The following is a 26,600-nucleotide window of genomic DNA, read 5'->3' on the forward strand; positions in this document are numbered from 1 at the left end:
CTTTGGTCATCTCTCGCTCCATTCCTCCTCTTCCAACAATCTTCTCCTCCATCTCTCCAGAGAAGAACATAAGCAAGTTATGTGTCGGGCTGGATTGACGAGATGGAAACGACGAAACTGAGATTAGGGTTGGGAGTTGGTTTAAGTTGTTTTGGTACAATTTGGTTTAGGGAAATATCAACTCGGTTTGGTTTCACTTACTATAAAGGCATCGAAGTCTTTGATTACCCAAAAACTGTCCTTCAAGTGAAATGTGCCTTATATTGATATATGAAAATCAAAATGTGTTTTGGGGAGTAAAAAGATCATTATATAAGTCCAGGTTCTAAAACGCGGGCGGATTGGCCGATTACGCACCGGTGCAGCGCTCGGCGTCGGAGCTCCGCCGCGATTCAGCTCTGTTCGGCCAAAAACTCGCCTGAAAAAACACACCTCATATTATGGCATTTTCAAGTTCTTAAAACGATAATTTCTTCAGGAATCCATCATAATACAGTTCTAGGAACAAAGAAACGTAGTTGAATCAAAGGAAATCGTTAAAAAAAATGTTGATTTGTGTTGGAGAAGATAAGAAAACGCCTTCAATTTAGGTTTACAGAAAAGAAAGAGACAACAAAGAAGATGAAGAGATATTTACGATTGTGCCATTAATGAATTATGACAAAAAGATTATAAAAAACGCACTGGGAAGTCGAACTCAGGATCTCCTGACCGTAAAGAAGCAACAAAACCACTAGACCACTACGGCTTTACAGTATCATTTGGTAAATCATGGTTTATCTTAGATAAACTATAAAAAAACTGAAAAAAACACTCAAAACTAATCCCCGATTAATCCATGATTAATCACCGATTTTCTTACAACTCGCTAGACCCGGACCAACCGCCCGACTCACGCCTAGCGCGATTTCGAACATGGTATAAAATGATAAAATAAAATAAAATGGTACAAATTAGTAAGATTATTAAGTAGTGAGATTAAAATGTTTGTCAAGACAAACGAATGGAGGGCTGGAGTTTGTTTTCTTCATATTTGCCGTTGAATTAAGTTTACTTCTTATGTGGGCTGATGTAATACTATATTTTTGTATTCTAGTTTGTCTTTAACTTTCTTTTAAATCTTGTAATAATTTCTATTAGAAACTATAATCACTGTAAAATATGATATTATGATAATGATTTTTATAGAGAACCAAAATAAGTTAATTCTTTGACTTAATAGAATAAGTTTATTTTTTGACTTAATAGACTGACTAATTTTAAATCTAGAAGTTGTTCATAAAAAATTATAATCAAAAACTTATTTTAGTATGATATGTATTTCAAATGCATTTAGATAATTTGTAATCAATAAGTGGATCCATACTCTTCGATCCTTCTCAAGTTCATGTAAAGCAAGGCACATCTTTGGTTTTGCTTTGGTAAAAGATCCATAAGTGTGTGACTGTGTCAACATATTTGATTAATATGTGAAATTCTAAAATAAACGACATTTTCAATCAACCGAAACAATATATAAACATAAATGTTTCGAGCAATGGTGTGTGTGTCAAGCCAAGCCAATGTTAAAAATTAGCGAATCTCACGTTTAGTTTGCATCGTAAGTTGAGAATGAAGCAAACTTATATGTCAGGCCAATGAACCAAAATTAGCGTGTTTACATTTAAATTCTAAAACTGGCTACATTTCCAACTATACATATTAAGTTAAACCAGTGATGAGGCCTTACGATGCAAACTCCATCTCTAAGGAAACGATTCAAGAATAAAACATAGCAAATTTAACAGAACATAACACAAGTTTGAAACGACAACATTAAACAAGTTTGAAACGACAACATTAAACAACAACAGGCTCTCAAGGTTTTGTCTTTACACTAACAATGTTAAGCAAACGTACAAACCACACACTAGACCGTGGCATTTAGGATAATTAAAATACGAAGGGATCTAAATAGAGATGATTATTATTACTCTGCATCAAACGGTGACAGCCACACATCTGACCATGTCAAACAGCTCATCCTCAACGACAACATCACAAGACTCCAACTTACCCCAAATCTCTCCTCCTTGGCGCCTTTCCAAAGCAATCTGCGCACAGCAAATGACCTCCTTGCCGTCATGTTTCTTAGGAAAGAAGAGAGCCAGCTTCTTCTCACCGCACTTCACCGCATTAGGCCACTTTGACTGGGCAGTCTCGACAGCCAGAAACTCATCCAAACCGTTGACAACACTCCAGCGGCTCTGCTTTGGGTCAAACGCCCTCAACGCCTTCCCTGAACAATCAAGAAAGTAGAGGACATCATCAACCACACAGCCACCCTCCCAGTTCTTAGAGTTCAACACCTCGTTAGACTCCCACGTGTTTTCCTTTGGTCCATAAACAACAGAAAAGGTGTCTCTAACACCTCTCATGCAAATCTTGTCCTCCATCACCACCGCATCAGACCAAATAGCACCAACCCTCATGTCTTCTTTTCCCATCACAGGCTCCCACACCTGCGTTTCTGCATCAAGCACCATCACTGTTTTCCTCCACGCCATCCCACGATCCCAAGTGAAACGGGAATCACCGATCAGGTAAACCTTCCCGTCCATGACAGTACCAACTCTACTAGGCATGGGAGTTGCCGCGAAGCGCTGAGGCATGTCAGGGATGGGCTGCACCGTGTGGGAGGTACAGTCAACGCAGAGGGCATCAACATCGTTGAACACGTACACCTTCGAACCCACCGAGACAAAGCTTCCACGGTGAGACACGGGAGGAAGTGATCGGACGACGACCAAGCGGTTGCTGCAGTTGAGTTTCTGGTGGAAGATGTAGAAACGGCAGTCACCCGTGTTGCGGTTGCGGAGGAGAGCGTAGAGACGGTGTTGGGTGATTCCCAGCTGAGATCGCCTCTTGTAGAGCTTAGGAGAGGCAATGAGTTTCCTGAACTTCTTGGAGACGAGGGAGAGTGTCGGGTAATGGCTTCTGGGCACACGAGCCACGATGTCAAGCGCAACGTCGTCTGGAAGTGACGGAATCAGAGGAGACGACACTGACAGCTCCATGAATTTCTCCGTTAATTCAGACATCTTGAAACAGCTGTGGTTGAATGAGTCAGAAAAACGACCTGAAGACAGAGGAAACACATGTAATTAGTTAGACTAAAAGACCAGAGAGCGCTTCAAGTTCTGATAATCATTTCAGACAACTCAAATTTCAGACATCTCCACGTTCAGTTCAGACAGATCTATCCCTAAGAGTAAGAACCCAACCGACAGCATAGACATCGTGTTCAGACATCATTCAAGTTCAGACATCTCCAAGTTCAGTTCAGACATATCTATCCCTAAGAACAGAACCTAGACGTGTTCAGACATTTCCAAGTTCAGACATTATCAACTCAAGCAAGAATCACAAAGAGAAGACGAAAGAGTAAAACGCTAAGAAGCTGGTTCCAAGACCACAGACACGACACAAGTAATGGGTACAGATTAGGGTTTTACTCATAAACTAAGCAGACAGACAAAAGTTTCAATTTTTATCTAACTATTGGTCATGCAGCACGTATTTAGGACCATTAATCATGCAAATTTCAACAATAATCCACCAAAAAGTTACACTCAGATTTCAACAACGAGACACAGAAACGAATCGAACAAGATAGAAAAGAAGAATGTAGAAAGAGTAAGGTGATTTGAGATTTTGAGGCAAACCTGCAAGAAGCCAGAAGGAACTTAGGGTTTCTTTCTGTCACAGAGGCACGACTCTAGAAAGCAAAGAGAAAAAGAAGACGACGAAAGAGAGAAGATGCAGAGGGGGTCTATCAGTTTTTATGATTACAAAAATATAAACCTAAACGATGTCGTTTCAGTTGTAGCACATTATATAAAAGGCTTTTTATATATACAAAGGTGGCCCTGGCATTGACCAGTTTGGGCTTTCGGCCTACGTTTATGTTCATGTCTATCTTCAAGTAGGCTAGTGCTTAATGTTCTTGTTTATCATAAGAAATATATGGGGAGTCCGGTTCCATTGTCCTCTTTTTATTTTCATATTTCATTTATTAATGAGACTTGTTTTTCTTAATTTATTATGGCTGGCACTACTGTATACAGATAAAATTTTATTTTTACTTTATTAACAGCTATTTTATTTATATAGAATGTAGCATTACAAGTAACATAAAATTTTATAGGAAAAAAGGAAACTGAAAATATAAACCAAAAAATCATGTTTGTCTTGTGTAATCCGGAGTCATCTTCTGTCAATGAAAATAGAGTTCCGATGTGGATCGGATTTTGTTTTCATTTTTGGATTCCCGTCTCCCACACGATTTTAGATCTATTGTTTTTCTTCTTCTTTGTTATTAACTGCATCTTATGCTTTAGTTTTTTCCAGTGTTTTGAAACACAACCCGGACCCGAAGTTGAACCGGTAAATCCGGTGACTCGAGATAAATCCGGTTCGAAATTTGTGAAAAACTCAAAATTTAAAAACCCGCAAAAATCCGCAAAAACCTACTAAAACCCGAAATCCAGCACTGGTTGAACCAGTAGGTAACATTCACATTTTCTAAAACTTTTAATTATTTTTTAGATTATCTTTTATATTCTAAATTTCGAATTAAAAATTAGTCTTTCGGTTTTTTTTCCATCGTTCTTCTGTTAGCCTCTACTGACTCTGTATCTTCTGTTTCTTCTTCATTTTTTTTTTTTTGACTATTTTGTTTAGTATAAATCTGTAGTAAAATCTATTAAATCTCAATAAAAGAAGGAACATAAAAGAGAATGAAATGATTTACCCAGAAACAAGAATCGTTTGTTGACTCGGAACTGGTAAACCGAGTTGGGTAAACATAATTAAACAAAAACGGAGAGACTGGCTATGTCTATCAAGACCGGCGACGTCTGAAGGTGAGACAGGGGCGGAGTTCAGTGATAAGTTCGAGATGCCAAGAAGATGGATACCTTGCTGAGATGAGAAGTTGGGGTTGGATTTGAAGGGAAAAAAACTATGTTCTTGATGATTGATGTGGAGGAGAAGAAACAGCCTATTGAAGTGAATAAAAAGTGGATTCAGAGGAGATTGAAGGCCAAACGAACAGAGATGAGGATCACTTTGTTTAGGTTTTATTATATTTCAATTAAAATAGTTGAAAAGGTAAAAAGGATAGTTTTGGAATTTGATATGGTCTGTATCTATGATTTTGTGTGAAAAAATATCTGTGTAGTAATAAGTGTCCTAGAGTAATATAATAAACTCAAAATGTGACTCACAATGTAATTCTTTCTTTAAATTGCTTGTATTTGGGTTGGACTTATTCCACTTGTGTTTTAAAGATTTTGAGCTTATTAATATACAAGAAAATGTTGACAAAAAAAACTGAAAAAAAAAAGAAAAATTATCTAATATAATAAAGACCAAATCGCCAATATCAGATCAATCGCCAATATCAGATCAGAAATTTGGCCTGGAGCAGAAACTAAAGAATGGATATCAAATACTTCAGTGGCACCAAATGTCTCTAAAATCATACCGGATCTGCGTACACACAGTGCGTACACAACTGAAAATTAAACACTAGACTCTCCCTCCTTTGGGTTTATTTCAAATGTAATGTTGATGGAGCCTTTAATATGCAGACACAATAAACAAATGCGGGATGGATTACTCCGAATGCTCATGGTTACGCAAAATACCGGGGAGCAGCGGTCTTGACACATTTTTCCACAAGTTTGGAAGCATAACCAGGACCGGACCTGAGCCAATTCTAATGAACTATTGGCCTTATTTTTAAAACTTCCCAAATTTACCTCAAAAAATTTAGCTTAATTTTTTTAAATATCATCTACAGTCAGTGGCGGAGCCAGCCAAAAATTATATAGAGGACAATGTAACATCTCAACTTAAATCCATAAGGACAAGCGAAGAATTTTACCACTCAAACCATATAATTCTCAATTAATCAAAGAAAAAAAATGATTTCAATATTTCATCTGGGACAGCTGTCTCTTTCCTCCTTCTCTCCCTTCGCCACTGCCTACAGTCCATTAAATCTCAGTGCCAGCTACTTAAGTGAAAAGCTCTTCTTTCTGTAACACAATTATGTTAGAGTTTCAGGTATAAACATATTTTCGAAAGTGTTTAACAATCTTTGGTTCACATTCTTCTGGATCTTTATTCTAACATATTTCTTCAGCATCTAATCAACGACATCGAGTTATTGTCAAGCACATTCACAGAATGTTCATTCAACTTTGTTCACCGAATCAGTGATAATGTAGCACATGTATTAACAAAATATGTCTTTCTAATGGATCATTTTATAATGATTGTATGTATTCTCTTATATGGTTAACATCATTTTCAACTTTCAAATTAATAAAATGACAAATTTGTCGTTAAAAAAAAAGGAAACTGTTTTTTAGGCCAAAAATGATAACTATGACCCACTAGACAAATCTCATATACTTTATGTCTCATTAGATTAATTTAATATTAAATTTGTAACTACAATTAATAAATCATTATAATGTATTTAAAAATATTTAATATTATAATAAATATATTATTATAATTAAAATAACTAATAACATAAAAAAAAAAAATCGATTTTAAATTCATAGTTACAATTAATAACAATTTTAAATTTTAAATTCGTAACTAAAATTAATAATTTTTTTATTTTTTTCTGAAACTTTGATTTTTCATATATGGAAACAAAATATTTTCAAATATTTTCTTCTCATAATTTTTGGAACTGATTAGTTTTATCCGTATAATATAGTAAATATGTAGAATTCGTTTTATAAGAAATTATAATCACTGTAAAATATGATATCATAATAATGTTTATTTTTTATTGAATAAATTAATTCTCTGGCTTAATAGACTGACTAATTTTAAATCTAGAAGTTGTTAATAAAAGAATTATAATCAAAAATTTATTTTATTATGATATATATTTCAAATGCATTTAGATAATTTGTAATCAATAAATTCTCAAGTTCATGTAAAGCAAAGCACATCTTTGGTTTTCTTTGGTAAAAGATCCATAAGTGTGTCGTCAAATTTGATAATATGTGAAATTCTATAATAGACGACATTTTCAATCAACAGAAACAATATATAAACGTATATGTTTCGAGCAATGGTGGTGTGTGTGTGTGTTTGTTTAAGATTTTCATTTCGTCCCAAACTCCTATGTTTCCTTTTCTTAAAAGGTTTGCATCATAGTTGAACATGGGCACCTAACATTAGGGAATTACGTTTAGTTTGCGTCATAAGTTGAGCATGAACCAAACATATCAAATCTGATTACATGTAAAATTCTAAAACTGACTTCATTTCCATTTATACATATTAAGTTAAACAGTGATAAAGCCGTGACGATGCAAACGTCATGTAACGATTCAAGAATAAAACATAGCAAATTTAACAGAACATAGCACAAGTTTGAAAGGACAACATAAAACAACAACACGCTCTCAAGGTTTTGTCTTTACACTAACGATGCTAAGCAAACGTACAACCACACACCAGACCGTGGCATTTAGGATAATTAAAAATACGAAGGGATCTAAATAGAGAGATTATTACTCTGCATCAAACCGTGACAGCCACACATTTGACCATATCAAACAGCCCATCCTCAACGACAACATCACAAGACTCCAACTTACCCCAAATCTCTCCACCTTGACGCCTTTCCAAAGCAATCTGCGCACAGCAAATGACCTCCTTGCCGTCATGTTTCTTAGGAAAGAAGAGAGCCATCTTCTTCTCACCGCACTTCACCGCATTAGGCCACTTTGACTGGGCAGTCTCGACAGCCAGAAACTCATCCAAACCGTTGACGACACTCCAGCGGCTCTGCTTTGGGTCAAAGGCCCTCAACGCCTTCCCTGAACAATCAAGAAAGTAGAGGACATCATCAACCACACACCCACCCTCCCAGTCCTTAGAGTTCAACACCTCTCCCATCAGTTCCCACTTGTTTTCCTCTGGTCCGTAAACAATAGAACAGTTATTCCTAAAACCTTTCATGTAAATCTTATCCTACATCACCACAGCATCAGACCAAAGAGCACCAACGCGCATGTTTTCTTTCTTTATCACCGGCTCCCACGTCTGCGTTACCGTATCAAGCACCATCACTGTTTTCCTCCACGACATCCCACGCTCCCAAGTGAATGCGGAATCACCGATCAGGTAAACCTTCTCTCCGATGACATTAGCAAGTTTACTACACATGGGAGACGCCGCGAAGCGCTGAGGCATGTCAGAGATGGGCTGCACCGTGTGGGAGGTACAGTCAATGCAGAGGGCATCAACATCGTTGAACACGTACACCTTCGAACCCACCGAGACAAAGCTTCCACGGTGAGACACGGGAGGAAGTGATGGGACGACGACCAAGCGGTTACTGCAGTTGAGTTTACGGTGGAGGATGTAGAGACGGCAGTCATCCTTGTTGTTGCGGTTGCGGAGGATGGCGTACACACGGTGTTGGGTGATGCCCAGCTGAGATCGTCTCTTGTAGAGCTTAGACGAGGCGATGAGATTCCTGAACTTCTTGGAGACGAGGGAGAGTGTCGGGTAATGGCTTCTGGGTACACGAGCGACGATGTCAAGGGCAACGTCGTCTGGAAGTGACGGAATCAGAGGAGACACTGACAGCTCCGAGAATTGCTCCATGTTTTCAGACATCTTGAAACAGCTGTGGTTGAATGAGTCAGAAAAACGACCTGAAGACAGAGGAAACACATGTAATTAGTTAGCCTAAAAGACCAAAGAGTACTCCCTGATCCAAGTTCAGACATCATTTCAAGTTTATACTTTCAAGCTCAGAGATTTCAAGTTCAGATATTTCATGTTAAGACAGTCAAGTTCTTTCCAAGCTCAGACATTTCAAGTTCAGACATTCAAGTTCTTTCAAGCTCAGATATATCTTCAAGGTCAGACATTCAAGCTCAGAGATTTCAAGTTCAAACATTCAAGTTCTTTCAAGCTCAGATATATCTTCAAGTTCAGACATTTCATCTCAAGCAAGAAGACAAAAGAGTAAAATCGCTAGGAAGGTGATACCAAGTCAAGACAGAAGTAGTAAGCAGAAAGAAAGAGTAAACAAATACTAAGCAGACAGACAAAAGTTTCAATTTTTATCAAATTATTGGTCAATTTTACCATGCAATTTTCAACAATAACACCCCCAAAAAAATATTACACTCAGATTTCAACAGCGAGAAGGAGAAACTAATCGAACAAGATCTAAGAGCAGAACAGAGGAAAATATAGAGGGTTTGAGATTTTGCGGCAAACCTGCAAGTAGCTAGAAGGAACTTTTCAGGGAGGGTTTGTCGCACAGAGAGCAAAAGGGACTACTAATAAGAGTTGCTAAGAGAAGATGCATGGAGGGGGGGGGGGGGTGGGGGGGTTTATGTTAAAAAACTAAAACGCCGGCGTTTATTTGTGGCCCATAATAATTGTATATTAGTACGAGGTCTATAGCCCAATAACATCTTAGTTAGCCCGTTAAATATATGGATTCGACAAAGACCCAAGTCACAACTTTGCATGAATCTTTGAAGAGAATCACCGAGAGCTGAGAAACCAGCATAAGCTAATCTTCTTCATTTATCGGGTAACATATTAGTTTGCAGTTACTTCAATATATGCATAGGAACGTTGCCTAATGAACGCAAATAATGTTGCAAGTTTGGTAGATGAGGTTAAAATACACGAAGAGCCTAGCCCAACCGACATGTATGACTAAAGGAATTACTTGGACTCGTTAAGCAATGTGTTCATGTTGCTGAACTAGTTGGCCTTCACAACTCCACGAGCATGAACTTTTTTTTTTATAATTTTTTTTCGATATCCCCTATATATTAAAAGAGATGCATTTGTAATTAATGCATTCACACTATATTTTTTGAATTTGCTGACGTGTCGTCTTCACAATCATTTAACATTTAATGCGTTCATACACTAAGTTTTTAAGTACACCGAGACAATTTAATGTATTCGCATTCTATTTTTTTCAATAAACTCTTTTGGTTCATACATTTGTAACATTTATAAATAGTGAATTGAAATTATTTAAAATTCTCTTTGTACAACTACTGAATAATAGCATTTTTTAAAAAATCATTAAGATTCGCATCAACTAAAATGCTTGAGTGAGAATGTTTTAGAAATTAAAAGTTTCATATTTAACTTGGTTTCTTGAAAAAAGACATGTGACATACACGGTGATGAGTAGGGTCCAACGCTATACTCCAAGTGTATAGATTGTTTCAAAATGTTATCTTTGGTAACTGTGATATCAAATAGCGTCTACACAACTCATGGAAGTCTCTTTCAAAGCTCTTCTCTGGTCTATGAAGATATCACTTTATTGTTGGGTTCTTTAGAGGAACTTGACAAGATTGAGAGGAGGAGACATGTTGGTGAGAATGATGATGATGATGGGAATATAACTCTAAACCATGTTTTATGGTCGTGTCCATGAATGGGTGATGGTCTGAGCGAGAGTGACTACAAGGGATTTCTTTGGGGAGCTGATTGTACCGAGAGTTTTCTAAAATAATCAAAGTTAAAGGTAAATGGTTAACTTCTAATGATCTTTTCGTATGTGATTATTTAAATTTAATGTGTTTTGTTTACCGTTTTAGATGATCATAAGATCATATGAAGGACCTGATGCAAGATCAGATCGAGAAGACATGAGAAACATGCTATGCGGGTACTCACATTAACACTAATCAAAATTTACATTATTAAACTCAATAAAAACCAATTTCTATGATAAATATACAACTTTTTATATTATGTCTAAGTTCAAACAACAAAAATAATAATAGATTATCTTATATAAAATACAAAATCTTAAAATGTCACCAACATTGTTTGTATAAACAATACAAATAAATTAGATGTCTTTTTTTTTAAACTATTATTTAGATTTTATTTGATTTTGCAAGCATTTAGAAACTTAAAAATGAAACAATTGGTTCGACATAAGAACTTTCGAAAATTCATATAACATGAAACCAAACAAATATAATAGTTTTAGGTTTATCACCGAAAAATTAAAAACCTCGATCACTTCAACCGAACAAAACAAAATAAATATGGATTTAGAATGGTATTTATATTTTAGGAGGTTAAGAAAATAATGTAATACTGAACGAATATCCAGATTAAACATATATTTTTTTTTTATCTTAAAAAGTAGGGCTGAGCAAAATATCCGGAACTGACGAACCGAACCGAAATTCAGGGTCCCAAACTCGATCAGACACGGGGTAAATAACTGAATGGTCCCTAAACTGATGTATCCGAAGAACCGGATTTCTGAAATGTAAATATATCTTTAAAAATATTATTTATAATTATATGTATAATTATTTTAAAAATTAAATTCAAAATTATATATTAAATATATTAATTATTTTGTGTATTTTCAGATAAAATATGATAGTTTGTATAGAAATACTCAAAAAACCGTGTCCAATGAGTAATTTTAGTTTTTTTTTGTACATTTGGGTAGTTTTGATACAAAATACCTGAACCGAATCGGGTAATATGGTTAATTTAAGTATGAACCAGTTTCATATATATTAGTTATTCAGTTATTTTAAGGTTTTTTTACATCAAAACCGAACTCACTCGAATCCGGGAGGACTCGACTCGAACCCGACTCGAAATTTTGTAATACCCAAACAAGACTTAATTTTTAAACCTGAGAAACCCGGTATCCGAAAAAAACGACGGATACCTGAATACTCATGCCTATTAAAAAGATAACAAAATTAATAATCTCATCCCGTGCAAGGCACGGGTTATTACATAGTTAAAATATTAAAATCATGGGTTAGATGCTTATTGCTCTCTTTAAATGAGTACCACCAAAATAATCCTTTTAAGTAAAATATGTTATGTACTGATTATGTGATCGACCACTAGCAGGTCCATGCAGCAGCTCGGTCCAAGCCCATCCGGAAAAAGCCATAGGCGCCTGATCTTACTTTGTATTTATTCCATGTATTCCTAATCCATATGGGTTTAGGATAACTACTAATGTATATATAAGCCTATTGGCGACAGTAATAAATGATACACATGTTTTCCCCTTCATAACACAACACGTTATCAGTACGACGTTGCTCCCAAAAATCCTAACCCTAAAAACCAGAAATAAATCCGAGCAGAAAAAACCAGAAAATCTGACGATATTCAAACAGCTCTATCTCTCAAACCATAAAGATCCAGACGACGTGTAAGATATCAAATCGAAGCTATTGACGAGTCGATTCCAGCGCCGCAGACAGCACATCGATCTGATCCCAGACACGTCCTCACGCTCAGCTACAATACACTCGGTCGATTTGGTTTCGAAAACTAAATCCGACTCCAACAGAGATTTTTCTATAAACTCAACTCCTTATAGTTTCATGAATTTATTTTATCTTGAATAGTTTATGTGTTCATGACATCTAATACTCCATGATTATTTTTCTTATTTGTTTCATGAACCGACGAGAAGCAATAGAAACAATAAATCCAAGCAGTCAATTAGCTACCAGCAAACAGTCTCTGGAAGGTCTCTAACTGATAGACCGATCAACCCTTCAGACTCTGGTAATCCGATTAAACTGAGAACATAGAAATCAAATCTTATATATGGCCTTGAAACCATAAAACTAGAATCCTACTGTGTTCTTGATGTTTGATCTGAAAATTAAATTGATTTGATTGTCTGATTGAGTGATTTAAAATTTTCCTGAAGCATTAGAAAAGCTTAGAATTGATAATCACACGGACTTAATTTTTTTTAAGAGAATCAGACTGAAAAAATTGAACAAATCCGACTGCAATATCTGAAAGAAACATGAAATCGACTAGATCTGAATTAGGACTGCAAGTTACATAATTTTCCTGAAAATCTGATCATAATTCCTGAAATAAATTCGAATTTTTGCTTGATGTTCTTGACTGTTAAAACTTGATTTCCTGCTGTTGAAGTCGACTAGAACATGGATTAGGATTGAAAAATATATTTTTTTAATTCTTAAAATTCGAAAAACAGAGATAAATCTGAGAAAATATATTATTTTTAAAATATAAAAGGAAAAAGTATATATTTTAAATATTTCTATTTTATATATTTGATAAATTCGACTAAAATAAAATAGAAAGTATATTTTCAAATCTGAGATTACTATTTTCCAAATTTTTTTTTTAAAAAAATCATAATCCTATTTAAATTTGGATTTAATAAGTAATAAGTAATTATCAGAAAATAGAATCATAATCCTCTTTGAAATTAGGATTTATCTAATATTGATCAGTAAATTAAATCATAATCACAATTGAATTAGGATTTATTAGTATCAGATGAATAATCGAAAATATTTTGAAAATATATGCTTGAATTGTCTGATTTATTTTTTTAGACACATTATCATCTGATTTAATTATCTGAAAGTCGAAAATAATAAATAATTGCTAGATGTTTCCTTTACTGGAATTTCCTTTATAGAAATTTTTCCTTTATAGATGTTTCCTTTTACTGGAATTTCCTTGAATAAAAATTTTATGGAACACTTTCCTGATCATCTAGAAATGTTTTTGTAAGATAGAATCATAAAATAAAATTTCTCTAAGGCCTTGAAAACCTTAAATCTGAAAATAATTAAAGGTGTATGATTGATTTCATACTTGTTTGAATCCTTTTAAAAGTTGATTCACACCTTAAGCAGTAGGGCTTTAAATTAATATTGCTTGAAATGTATTATTTAGAATTTTTTTTTCCTTTGATGCGTGTGTGATATAGATATGAACAATAAAAGTTTCTAAATTTAAGACCTGTTTTGAATAATGATTTCAGACGTCGAGATTCATATCCTCAGATTACAAAGCCCTTAATCTCTCTGGAGATAACTATATAAAATGGGTAATGAACACTGCAAGTACCCTGAAGTCTATAGGACTCGGGAAATATATCATTTATGATAATACTGCAGTTGAAAGTGAAAAGAATAAAGCCATACTCATTATGTGCTATCACCTCACTAAAGATCTAAGAGATCAGTGTGACAATATTAAGAATCCTCTGGACCTTTGGTCATTACTAAATATCAGATTCTCAATGACATTCTGGCAAAAGACCATGAATAAATGTAAGGCTCTCAGGTTCCAAGACTTCCAGTCCGTGTACAATTATCACTCAGCTCTAATGAATACCGTATATAGTCTTGAACTATGTAACATAGTGGTAAGAGGAGCTGAGAAAGCAGCGTATGAGAGAGACCATCAGCGAATTTGATAGAGTCATGAAAAGACACGACCGGTATAGAGACAGTAAGATGATATCTCCTGCTGACAGTGAGGATGAAAATATTAAGAAAAATATCTGAGGAGACCGAGTGGCAAAACATGGAAAGTGAGCCCGGTTTCTTAATTGATTAAAGAATCAAAGAGATTTCGACATCCTGGTTTTATATTTCATGTTTTATGTTCTGTTTGATTTGCTTGTCATTTATAAAATTTACAGCAATAATAAAATTGATTTTGGTCTTATGTTTATCTTGCTTGATTTGCTTGATAATGTGTGATTGATAAATGACAAAAGAAATCTTAATAAAAGGATAGTAAATCCATCTATACACCGCGGTCCAAAGACACTGTCTAATAGAAGCACGAAATTACTCAAAATAATAAGTCTCATTGTGTTATAAAGATTTAAGAATGGTTTACATTCTGAACCAGTGAGCAAAGGAAACAAAATTCCTTTCAGATTTTGAAAAAAATTGCCTAAGGCATTATGAATGCATATACCCATATTTTCTACCAGATTATTCTATGCTAAGGATCAGTATGAAAAAAGAAAAGAGCCATGGTAACCAGTAAGGTTGACCACGAAATAAACACTTTATGGCATGACCAGATTAGCCATCTTGGTCCAAACATGATGTAAAAATAAAAAGGCACAAAAGTGATCTCATAAAATCTCACATTGTGTTACATGTACACAAAGGGAAATTCACTAAAATAATTAAGGCTTTATTGTCCTAAGCAACACGAAATTATGAGTATGTTCATGAGGGGGAGTGAGAACTAAAACCCACGGTCCATGACCATACCATAAATTCGGATTCCATGGTTTAAAACCATGATGATATACACGGCTGGAAAGCTTTAAAACTCTCACTGGTGGTACATCATCCACGTCCAGCCCAATGCTTAGGAACACCACATGTATTACATGTATAAAGATTGATTTACATCAGGCCATACAAGTGAGCATAAATATTCCCATCTCTGAATGATTAAGGGTCATAAACCAGACATATACACAAACCATCTTAAGAGAATATGAATATACCACCACATATATGTGTGCCATTTAAGATGGAACCTCATATGAGGATTGGGAATACATGTTGGATAATTAAGACTTCCTCCACGAAATTATAATGTATCTTGTGCCAAACATGGGTGATTTAATCAGTGGCCAAGAACACATATTGTAAAAGATAGTAATCTGATTATCCAACATTAAAAGGAGAAAGTTATAAGCTGGTAAAGAGTAAAGAGTAAAATAGAAATATAAAGGTATTTACCATAGGTGTCTTGGCAAGATCCTCAGACCAAAGATTATGATCTAGACGTTTTAAAATAATATGATCAAAAGATACAAAAGCTAGCAGACAAATATGCCAGATACACTGACCCGAAAAGAAAAATAATGACTAAGTCATACCAGCTTAAGCACCACGAAATTTGATGTCCTAGGAGACACAATCAAGTTGCTACAATGTCTATTAAAGATAGACCAACAAGTTCCAAATGATAAGGAACCTCGGAAGTAATGAAAGGTGCACAGAATCATACAAATCCGAGTTCACAGTGAAATCAGTTCAGACAGAGAAATAAGGTTGGCCAATCACACATCTAAGGTACCAGACCATGTAGTTTGGGACGCCAAACTGCAAGGTATAAAGGTCATGGATAATAAGATCTCAAATATAATTAGATCATGTCTGGAACAGTATGGAACTAAAGATAAAGAGTGTTAACACCAAAGATGTATTTACATACATAAGAGCTCATAAAAGATAGTAGCACTTGAGATTTGAAAGATATAACCTGAGGATCATGAACCCACGTAAGAGTACTCATAAAAGAATAAAGGGACGTGGGGTGTTCAAAGAATTCAAAGTATTTATAGACAGATGGGCGTAATGGCCATGTACATACAGAAACGCCATCTAAGAATGAAACCAGTGAATGGATCTTGTGAGATAATAAATTCAGTGAGATTAAAGGACATGGCCATGTGGTCTAGTGTGTCAATGTTCCTTCTAAATGACGTTCAAGTATAGCTTGATTATACAAGGATACTCACAAGGACCAATGAATGAATTTATAAGGAGATATGCTCCTATGTGGTGGATGCTACTACAGAAAATCAAGATTGATTTTGTCTGGATACATAAGTAAGAAATAATGGTGTAGTAAGCAGTATGTGGATCACTAGATAATGAGAATAAAGGTACCATAGAAAGATGAGAAAAAAATTCTCATAGAACAAGCTTTGTTCCTAAGTTGTTCATGGACTGAATATACAACAGCTGTATATAATATGAAAGACTAAGTAAATACTTAGTGCAGTCAGTCCATACAGAAAATATTATAATTCCTTGTGATCATGATAAAGACCAACTGAAAGAAAGGATAAATGGTTCAAAAGTTTCAATGATACAAGTTATCAATTGATTAAACAGGCTATGTTTTACATATGGTAAAACTGCAGAAAAATCATAGCCGTGTGTGAGTGTGTATGATTAAGATCAACACGCCTAAAGTAAAGACCATAATCTGAGATAGTGACCAGAAGCATATCTGGACGTGGCTTAATGAATAAAGCATTGCTAAAGGCAAGAAAAGATTGATAACCATGTATAAAGGATATGAGTGTATTTGACTGTGAATTAATAGTTTGATGAGTTCCATTGCAGCAAATAATTATTAATGGTATGACCTTAGACACTCATGGTAATGGACGTGTATAGACAAGGTCTATAGCTTAACATGGATCGACAAAAGAAAATAAAGAAAGATTGGTTACAATGGATAAAGCCATTGGCACATACGAAGAGATATAAGTCCGAATGAACAAAGATATGAAGTAAAGTGGTTCGTATGTGTTTTGGGTCTATGACTCAATGTATATTAAAGTGTCCACGGTTTAATAAAGCCATATAACCAAAGAGAACCCGTGGGACATGAAAAGGACCTGCAAATAAAGTTTTATTGCACATTATAAGTCCATCCGAGCACCGTTCGAAGCACCATCAGTCCGATCAAGATAAGGAGTGATCAGCAACAAAGGTGTACATCCTGACCACACCTTTATGGAGTTCCAAACACACCAAGACGTCCATGTGTTACCAGTTCATTAAAGGAGAATCCAGTTGATCATCTTCATCAAGTCATAGGCAGCTTCAACGTTCAGGAAGACTCGGATACCAGATGGGAATGCGTCAACTACATTGATGCATTCATCAGGGAGAGTTCATGTGTTGTACTCTTTTTCCTGTCCTTGGTTTCCCATTTTGCAACATTGGTTTTGGGGTTTTCCAGGAGAGGTTTTAATGAAGCAACATTAAGCATGCAACGAACCTATACCGGATGTGTCGATCAAGGGGGAGTGTTATGTACTGATTATGTGATCGACCACTAGCAGGCCCGTGCAGCAGCTCGACCCAAGCCCATCCGGAGAAAGCCATATGCGCCTGATCTTACTTTGTATTTATCCCATGTATTCCTAATCCATATGGGTTTAGGATAACTACTATGTAATTTATATATAAGCCTATTGGCGACAGTAATAAATGATACACACGTTTTTCCCTTCATAACACAACAAAATACTTGTTATACTTTGTTTTTTTAACAACTACTTGTTATACTTAAAAGGACTATTTTGGTGGCACTCCTTTTTATTTATGTGTAAGAAATTCAATAAAATAAAATCAAAATTTTATTCAGATTCCTAAGATGACAAAATAGATTATTTTAAAACTAAAAATATCTTATAATATTACAATAATAAGAAAAGAATATATTAACCAACGCGTGTTGGCCTAGTGGTAAAGGAACTCCGGCTGGAGTGTCCGCCCTGGGTTCGATCCGCGTTGGCCACGAGAGTTTTCACATGGGCTCCTCTCGCCTTTCAGACCACTTCGCGTAACCAGGGGCCCTTAAGTGGAGGCTTAAAAATCCTGTAATGGCATGGGCTTAAGCCCGGTGGGCTAGTCGATCACGCTTAGTGGTCGGATACTGGATTATAAAAAAAAGAAAAGAATATATTTAAAAACAATTTATTCAAATTATATTTTCTATTGATAGAGTTGCAAAGGTATAACAATTTTTTTTAAACAAATTTTTTTGTAATGATGATATAATTTTCTAAATTTAATGAATTCTTAAATGATTTTCGTCGTGGTAGAGCATTTAAAGCACTTAAAATTACAAAACAGGTAAGGTGAAAAAGAAACAAAGTCTATTTGTGTAGATATACAGAGCAAACTCATTTTTTATATTTACGAAGAGATTCATGGTTTTCACATCGTGGATCCAGACTAGCCACGTAGCAGGCATAAAGCCTTGACGACCGCTTTGGATCATGCAACATGTTGGTTTCCTTGGCCGAAGAACCCATCTTCGGTGACTAGTGCGAGTCGAACCCGAAACCGTATTTGCAGCCGCAAACCATATACCACCATATTAACTCGTCCTGGTTAGAGCGAACTCATTTTCTAGATAATAACTGAAGTATAATCACCAAAAAGTTTAAAAGATTAATTATCATTGGATATTTTTCCAAATTTACTAACTATCAATACTATATTAAAAGGTGAATAACCTCAAAGGATACTGTGTCCACATCATCAGTTTAATTCCAACCAATCAGAAACCAGGAGACCTCCACGTCGTCACTGTCTTGCGTCTGGTGGGCTTGAACCGAAAGTTCGGATGGGCTTCGAAGTTGGTTTTTTGTCACAGCCCGTTAGCCCATTAGCTCACTTCACTTTTTTGAGGATACCCTAACCGCCGTTTCTCTCTCGCGTGCTCTCTCCAATGGTGAGACCTGTTCATCTTCTTCTTCCATCCGTTTCATAGACTATTGTCTGTGAAATCAATCTATTAAGCTTTAAAGTCTTCTTAAATGGTTTTGGTCCACCTCCCCTCTTTCTTCTTCTATATTAAACGCTCCGTCTGATCGTCAATCAACCATAATCGAAAACCTCCATTGAAAAACAGAAGAAGCTACAGCTACGGTACTGTCTCGCCTAACATGTTTACACTCTTGGCCTTTATATTTTCTCTGTTTTGAATCCTGTTTTTTTTTCTCTGCTACCCCACTCTAGGGTTTCGATCGAGATGTTTCATCTTCTTCCTACGGATCCAGCAATCTACCAGTCACAGATTCATCATCTTATTAGATCCATCTCAAGTTATAAAAAGGTATGCTTTACTCATCTCAAAACCATTTTTCCAACAAGATTCCGATAAGAAACGAACCAGAAAGAACTTGAGCAGTGGCGCTTCTGTGGTTTCCTCAGGTGTGAAGCTAGCTCAGGATCATCACGGGGCATCACTGTTCTTCTGCGGTTTCCTCAGGTTTGAAGCTAGCTCAGGGTCATCACAGGGCAAGAAGAACCATATTCAGGTAACGTTATCAAGGCCAAAGGCAATATAAAGTCGTTTTCTTGATTAAAAACATTGATTTTCGTTTCAAGGATAAAATGAGTTAGTGGAATCAAAGCCTTGCCTGGTATCAAAGCCTTGCCTGGCATAAATCCTTTGTTGCTTTATGTTTAACCCCGTGTGATCTTTTGGTGAACCAGATGCTGTTTAAGAAGGCTAATCTCGCAATATAAAGAGAAAAAATCGCAATTATAGTTCCCAACGGCTGCAGAAAGATTATATTACTGGAGCTAATTATTGATTTAGAGAAGCCAATGAAAGGTGAAGTTATTTGGAGAGCACAATGTAGTGCTAAACTACTTCGAACAGTTTCAGGTACGTGTCCCTGTTATAGCTAAACAGTTGAGATAGGTTAGTTAGTCTCTTGACATGGTTTTGTGTTCTGTTATCAACTGTACATTGAGTAAGTGTCTCTCAATACAGTTTTCCAAAAAAAATAACTCCTTAAATAATTGCTAATTAAATCAATACATCAAACACCGCAGCTTAGGTGGAGTTGACCGAAATCGTCCCTGGAAATGGTTTCAAGTATGATGGTGTTCAGTAACTTGAGACTGTAGCAGTTACTGATCTAAACGCATACATTCTCAACAATCCTCTGCAGGTGAAATAAAATCTATACACTTTTCATACTCTCATGCGGCACAGCAAGTTGGAAACATACATTAACTCATTCTCATATACTCAGGCAGAGTTTCTTTGCTCTTGGGTTCTTATTCTAACATGAACGCATTGGCTCAGCTCATGACATGGAAAACAGCAGTGTCTAAGATTCCGTACGGAGGAGCCAAAGGAGGGATTGGTTGTGATCCGAGCAAGCTCAGCGTCTCCGAACTTGAGAGACTGACTAGAGTCTTCACTCAGAAGATTCATGATCTCATTGGGATTCGCACAGATGTTCCAGCTCCTGATATGGGCACTGGTCCTCGGGTTCTTTAAACGTTTTCATCAAGTTTTTTTTTTACTTTCTTTTAGTCATCTTTAAATTTTTTTTTTTTTGTTTCTTGGTGAATTTGTAGACAATGGCTTGGATTCTTGATGAATACTCTAAGTTCCATGGTTACTCTCCTGCAGTTGTCACTGGATAACCCATTGTAAGTAGCTGTAATCATGGTTTTGTTTTGTTAATTCACTGAATGGTAATGATCTTTTGAGCAGGATCTTGGTGGATCACTCGGGAGAGACGCAGCTACTGGAAGAGGAGTGATGTTTGGAACCGAATCTTTGCTTGACGAGCACGGCAAGAGCATCTCAGTGCAACGTTTTGTCATCCAGGTGAAGTTTTCTTTTTTTTTGTTTTTTATTACAGCTCCTTGCGAGTTAGAGAAGGTTCTTGATCGAGTGTATTTGGTTCTATAGGGGTTTGGGAATGTAGGGTCATGGGCGGCAAAGCTGATAAGTGAGCAAGGTGGGAAGATAGTTGCGGTGAGTGACATTACCGGAGCTATCAAGAACAAGGATGGTATTGATATCGAGAGCTTGCTTAACTATACCAAAGAACACAGAGGTGTTAAAGGGTTTGATGGTGTGCATCCCATCGATGCAAACTCGATACTGGTCGAGGATTGTGATATCCTCATCCCTGCAAGATGACATTTGTTCTTTGTTTTTTTTTGTTAAGAAATACAAAAGATTGATTGTTGATTTGGTAGTTTTAAGGTGAATAACCTCAAAGGATACTGTGTCCACATCATCAGTTTAATTCCAACCAATCAGAAACCAGGAGACCTCCACGTCGTCACTGTCTTGCGTCTGGTGGGCTTGAACCGAAAGTTCGGATGGGCTTCGAAGTTGGTTTTTTGTCACAGCCCGTTAGCCCATTAGCTCACTTCACTTTTTTGAGGATACCCTAACCGCCGTTTCTCTCTCGCGTGCTCTCTCCAATGGTGAGACCTGTTCATCTTCTTCTTCCATCCGTTTCATAGACTATTGTCTGTGAAATCAATCTATTAAGCTTTAAAGTCTTCTTAAATGGTTTTGGTCCACCTCCCCTCTTTCTTCTTCTATATTAAACGCTCCGTCTGATCGTCAATCAACCATAATCGAAAACCTCCATTGAAAAACAGAAGAAGCTACAGCTACGGTACTGTCTCGCCTAACATGTTTACACTCTTGGCCTTTATATTTTCTCTGTTTTGAATCCTGTTTTTTTTTCTCTGCTACCCCACTCTAGGGTTTCGATCGAGATGTTTCATCTTCTTCCTACGGATCCAGCAATCTACCAGTCACAGATTCATCATCTTATTAGATCCATCTCAAGTTATAAAAAGGTATGCTTTACTCATCTCAAAACCATTTTTCCAACAAGATTCCGATAAGAAACGAACCAGAAAGAACTTGAGCAGTGGCGCTTCTGTGGTTTCCTCAGGTGTGAAGCTAGCTCAGGATCATCACGGGGCATCACTGTTCTTCTGCGGTTTCCTCAGGTTTGAAGCTAGCTCAGGGTCATCACAGGGCAAGAAGAACCATATTCAGGTAACGTTATCAAGGCCAAAGGCAATATAAAGTCGTTTTCTTGATTAAAAACATTGATTTTCGTTTCAAGGATAAAATGAGTTAGTGGAATCAAAGCCTTGCCTGGTATCAAAGCCTTGCCTGGCATAAATCCTTTGTTGCTTTATGTTTAACCCCGTGTGATCTTTTGGTGAACCAGATGCTGTTTAAGAAGGCTAATCTCGCAATATAAAGAGAAAAAATCGCAATTATAGTTCCCAACGGCTGCAGAAAGATTATATTACTGGAGCTAATTATTGATTTAGAGAAGCCAATGAAAGGTGAAGTTATTTGGAGAGCACAATGTAGTGCTAAACTACTTCGAACAGTTTCAGGTACGTGTCCCTGTTATAGCTAAACAGTTGAGATAGGTTAGTTAGTCTCTTGACATGGTTTTGTGTTCTGTTATCAACTGTACATTGAGTAAGTGTCTCTCAATACAGTTTTCCAAAAAAAATAACTCCTTAAATAATTGCTAATTAAATCAATACATCAAACACCGCAGCTTAGGTGGAGTTGACCGAAATCGTCCCTGGAAATGGTTTCAAGTATGATGGTGTTCAGTAACTTGAGACTGTAGCAGTTACTGATCTAAACGCATACATTCTCAACAATCCTCTGCAGGTGAAATAAAATCTATACACTTTTCATACTCTCATGCGGCACAGCAAGTTGGAAACATACATTAACTCATTCTCATATACTCAGGCAGAGTTTCTTTGCTCTTGGGTTCTTATTCTAACATGAACGCATTGGCTCAGCTCATGACATGGAAAACAGCAGTGTCTAAGATTCCGTACGGAGGAGCCAAAGGAGGGATTGGTTGTGATCCGAGCAAGCTCAGCGTCTCCGAACTTGAGAGACTGACTAGAGTCTTCACTCAGAAGATTCATGATCTCATTGGGATTCGCACAGATGTTCCAGCTCCTGATATGGGCACTGGTCCTCGGGTTCTTTAAACGTTTTCATCAAGTTTTTTTTTTTACTTTCTTTTAGTCATCTTTAAATTTTTTTTTTTTGTTTCTTGGTGAATTTGTAGACAATGGCTTGGATTCTTGATGAATACTCTAAGTTCCATGGTTACTCTCCTGCAGTTGTCACTGGATAACCCATTGTAAGTAGCTGTAATCATGGTTTTGTTTTGTTAATTCACTGAATGGTAATGATCTTTTGAGCAGGATCTTGGTGGATCACTCGGGAGAGACGCAGCTACTGGAAGAGGAGTGATGTTTGGAACCGAATCTTTGCTTGACGAGCACGGCAAGAGCATCTCAGTGCAACGTTTTGTCATCCAGGTGAAGTTTCTTTTTTTTTGTTTTTTATTACAGCTCCTTGCGAGTTAGAGAAGGTTCTTGATCGAGTGTATTTGGTTCTATAGGGGTTTGGGAATGTAGGGTCATGGGCGGCAAAGCTGATAAGTGAGCAAGGTGGGAAGATAGTTGCGGTGAGTGACATTACCGGAGCTATCAAGAACAAGGATGGTATTGATATCGAGAGCTTGCTTAACTATACCAAAGAACACAGAGGTGTTAAAGGGTTTGATGGTGTGCATCCCATCGATGCAAACTCGATACTGGTCGAGGATTGTGATATCCTCATCCCTGCAAGATGACATTTGTTCTTTGTTTTTTTTTGTTAAGAAATACAAAAGATTGATTGTTGATTTGGTAGTTTTAATGCTCTTTAATTTTTAGAAAATAATTAATTAACTACGTAGCTAATAGAAATAGATATTTAAAATAATATTTAGAAACTAAATATGAAAACAATCTAAATAAAAACTATTAAATTGCGAAATATTCAAAAATATATTTGACACAATAAAGTTAATTCAATATTAAATCACTAGCAAATTTTATCCAGAATATATCAAAAATATATTTGTCACTAACATAGTATAAGTTCTTACACATTAGCTCATATATATATATATATATTAATTTATTATTTATTGAATGCACATAGAAAATCACCAAGTTTGTTAAATGCACGAGTGATAATTAAGCATAATCTCAGTCATCAAAACTGAAAGAATCAAATTTTATGATCAGACAACGTAAACACACAATCAGATGAAGATTAACTCTTCACTTAACATTACTATATTGTTAAAATTTGAGATGAACTGGCAAATTGAGAAAATATGAGTTTTAAAATCCATCCGTACAAACCTTTCACACTTGCAAGTTTTTTAAGGTTTTTAAAATTATTATTAATTCTATGTTTTCATTTGTATATTTATTTTTGTATACATAATTTATTTGTCCAAATTAAAATTTAAAATACCAGATCATCGTGGTAACAATTCACAATCCAAAAACATATAATTATTAAAAAAACACTCATCTTAAGTGTACAATGAATTCTAACCATATTCCTTAATAATTAAATGCAAATTATTACTCGCTTTAATACTAGCGACACAATTTTATTCCAACAACACAATTGACATAATCGGAAATTTTAGAAAGAGAAATAAAATAAAGAGAAATTGCACCCACTAACTAAAAAACCAAAATTCATAAACTAACAAAAATATCATTCTCTCTCCCCTTATCTCTTCCTATCTCTCTCTTAAAAACTAATTTTAATTTTTTTTGGTTATTTTACAAATAACCCTTAAAATAAACTTACTAATTTTAATTTTTTTTTTGCGAAATATTTAAAAATATATTTGTCACAATAAAGTTAATTCAATATTAAATCACTAGCAAATTTTATCCAGAATATATCAAAAATATATTTGTCACTAACATAGTATAAGTTCTTACACATTAGCTCATATATATATATCAATTTATTATTTATTGAATGCACATAGAAAATCACCAAGTTTGTTAAATGCATGAGTGATGATTAAGCATAATCTCAGTCATCAAAACCGAAAGAATCAAATTTTATGATCAGACAACGTAAACACACAATCAGATGAAGATTAACTCTTCACTTAACATTACTATATTGTTAAAATTTGAGTTGAACTGGCAAATTGAGAAAATATGAGTTTTAAAATCCATCCTCACAAACCTTTCACACTTGCAAGTTTTTTGGGGTTTTTAAAATTATTATTAATTCTATGTATTCATTTGTATATTTATTTTTGTATACATAATTTATTTGTCCAAATTAAAATTTAAAATACCAGATCATCGTGGTAACAATTCACAATCCAAAAACATATAATTATTAAAAAAAACACTTATCTTAAGTGTACAATGAATTCTAACCATATTCCTTAATAATTAAATGCAAATTATTACTCGCTTTAATACTAGCGACACAATTTTATTCCAATAACACAATTGACATAATCGGAAATTTTAGAAAGAGGAATAAAATAAAGAGAAATTGTACCCACTAACTAAAAAACCAAAATTCATAAACTAACAAAATATCATTCTCTCTCCCCTTATCTCTTCCTATCTCTCTCTTAAAAACTAATTTTAATTTTTTTTGGTTATTTTACAAATAACCCTTAAAATAAACTTACTTATAGTAATTAAGCGTTGAACATTAAGCTCCATTCAAATATAACTTCGTCAATAAACCATAACAAAAGGTTACCAAAAAACTATCGTCAATTTTTTTTTGCCAAATATTCTAAAATTATTTTGGTCGAACATTATAATAATATTACAATCATTCCAAACAAGAAATATCAACTATCATAATCGGCACTTAAACAACACTTATCCGCGCGTAGCGCGGAGATTGGTTCTAGTATTCATAAAGATGTATAACCTCTACAAATCTGGACAACGAAAAACTTTGATTTAAAATTAACGTTAACAAAGCTTCTAATTCGTAAAAGAACCTGTAGGATATTTTTTGTAAATTTTATTTTAAAACAGGTGAAATATAGATTCAAAGTTTATGAAGCTAAAATTACTGGAGATTTGCTTATATTTCTAAGATTTTTAAACTATTCAAAGCTTTTATTGCTTAAATTATATATTTTATAAGGATTTATAACCTCTTATAAATTGTTATGTTTAAAAAACTATTTATTAATCCTTGTATTTTATAAGGATTTAAAAATGTTATAAGTTGTTTTATAAATATTTATAAATATGTATTATCCTTAGAGATGACCCTTTTATAAACCTTTATGGATGAGTTATAATATTTTTAAGAAATATATACAAAAATTTAAAAGCGTTTAGGTAAAACATTTAACTAAGGTAAACATTTAACTGAGAGTTTTTAGAGAAATTCACAAAATCTGCAAAAGACATAAGAAAACAAACAAAAGTTTTGAAATAGTCAGGAAAATTTTGAATATCCGATCTAACAGATATGTCATATCTCTTGATTTAATATCCAAATATGAATTT

At 35.1% G+C, this 26,600-nt stretch overlaps 3 protein-coding genes and 2 pseudogenes across 4 annotated transcripts; 2 read left to right on the forward strand and 3 right to left on the reverse strand.

Annotated features, from left to right (window-relative positions):
* Positions 1-1,744: 1,744 nt before the first annotated feature.
* Positions 1,745-5,127, reverse strand: LOC108831142 (F-box/kelch-repeat protein At4g38940). 2 transcript variants are annotated; one of them, XM_057005617.1, is made up of 3 exons: positions 4,793-5,127; positions 3,705-3,757; positions 1,745-3,118 (listed from the first exon to the last, which is right to left on the reverse strand). In XM_057005617.1, exon 3 carries the CDS (start codon positions 3,078-3,080, stop codon positions 1,980-1,982), a length of 1,101 nt encoding a protein of 366 aa, XP_056861597.1. In that variant the 5' UTR covers positions 3,081-3,118; positions 3,705-3,757; positions 4,793-5,127; the 3' UTR covers positions 1,745-1,979. The 2 variants fall into 2 exon arrangements, with proteins under 2 accessions (XP_056861597.1, XP_018460208.1); XM_018604706.2 differs by having other exon boundaries at positions 3,705-5,127.
* Positions 5,128-7,396: 2,269 nt separating this feature from the next.
* On the reverse strand, positions 7,397-9,400 carry LOC130509633 (F-box/kelch-repeat protein At4g38940-like). Its single transcript, XM_057005789.1, has 2 exons — positions 9,313-9,400; positions 7,397-8,738 (listed from the first exon to the last, which is right to left on the reverse strand). Exon 2 carries the CDS (start codon positions 8,698-8,700, stop codon positions 8,050-8,052), a length of 651 nt encoding a protein of 216 aa, XP_056861769.1. The 5' UTR covers positions 8,701-8,738; positions 9,313-9,400; the 3' UTR covers positions 7,397-8,049.
* LOC130509916 (F-box/kelch-repeat protein At4g38940-like) lies at positions 7,597-8,037 on the reverse strand. The gene has a single exon (XM_057006229.1). The coding sequence runs from the start codon at positions 8,035-8,037 to the stop codon at positions 7,597-7,599; it is 441 nt and encodes a 146-aa protein (XP_056862209.1).
* Positions 9,401-18,946: 9,546 nt separating the features above from the next.
* On the forward strand, positions 18,947-21,417 carry LOC130509878 (glutamate dehydrogenase 1-like; annotated as a pseudogene).
* A 41-nt stretch (positions 21,418-21,458) lies between these two features.
* LOC130509877 (glutamate dehydrogenase 1-like) lies at positions 21,459-23,967 on the forward strand (annotated as a pseudogene).
* Positions 23,968-26,600: the final 2,633 nt, after the last annotated feature.

The sequence above is a fragment of the Raphanus sativus genome, chromosome 3 (assembly GCF_000801105.2).
Source record: "Raphanus sativus cultivar WK10039 chromosome 3, ASM80110v3, whole genome shotgun sequence".
Classification (NCBI taxonomy): Eukaryota; Viridiplantae; Streptophyta; class Magnoliopsida; order Brassicales; family Brassicaceae; genus Raphanus; species Raphanus sativus.

What these genes read in the sequence shown, in the direction of transcription:
- LOC108831142 (XM_057005617.1), bottom strand. Translation starts at nt 3,080, where the DNA reads ATGTCTGAATTAACGGAGAAATTCATGGAGCTGTCAGTGTCGTCTCCT.
- LOC130509633 (XM_057005789.1), bottom strand. Translation starts at nt 8,700, where the DNA reads ATGTCTGAAAACATGGAGCAATTCTCGGAGCTGTCAGTGTCTCCTCTG.
- LOC130509916 (XM_057006229.1), bottom strand. Translation starts at nt 8,037, where the DNA reads ATGAAAGGTTTTAGGAATAACTGTTCTATTGTTTACGGACCAGAGGAA.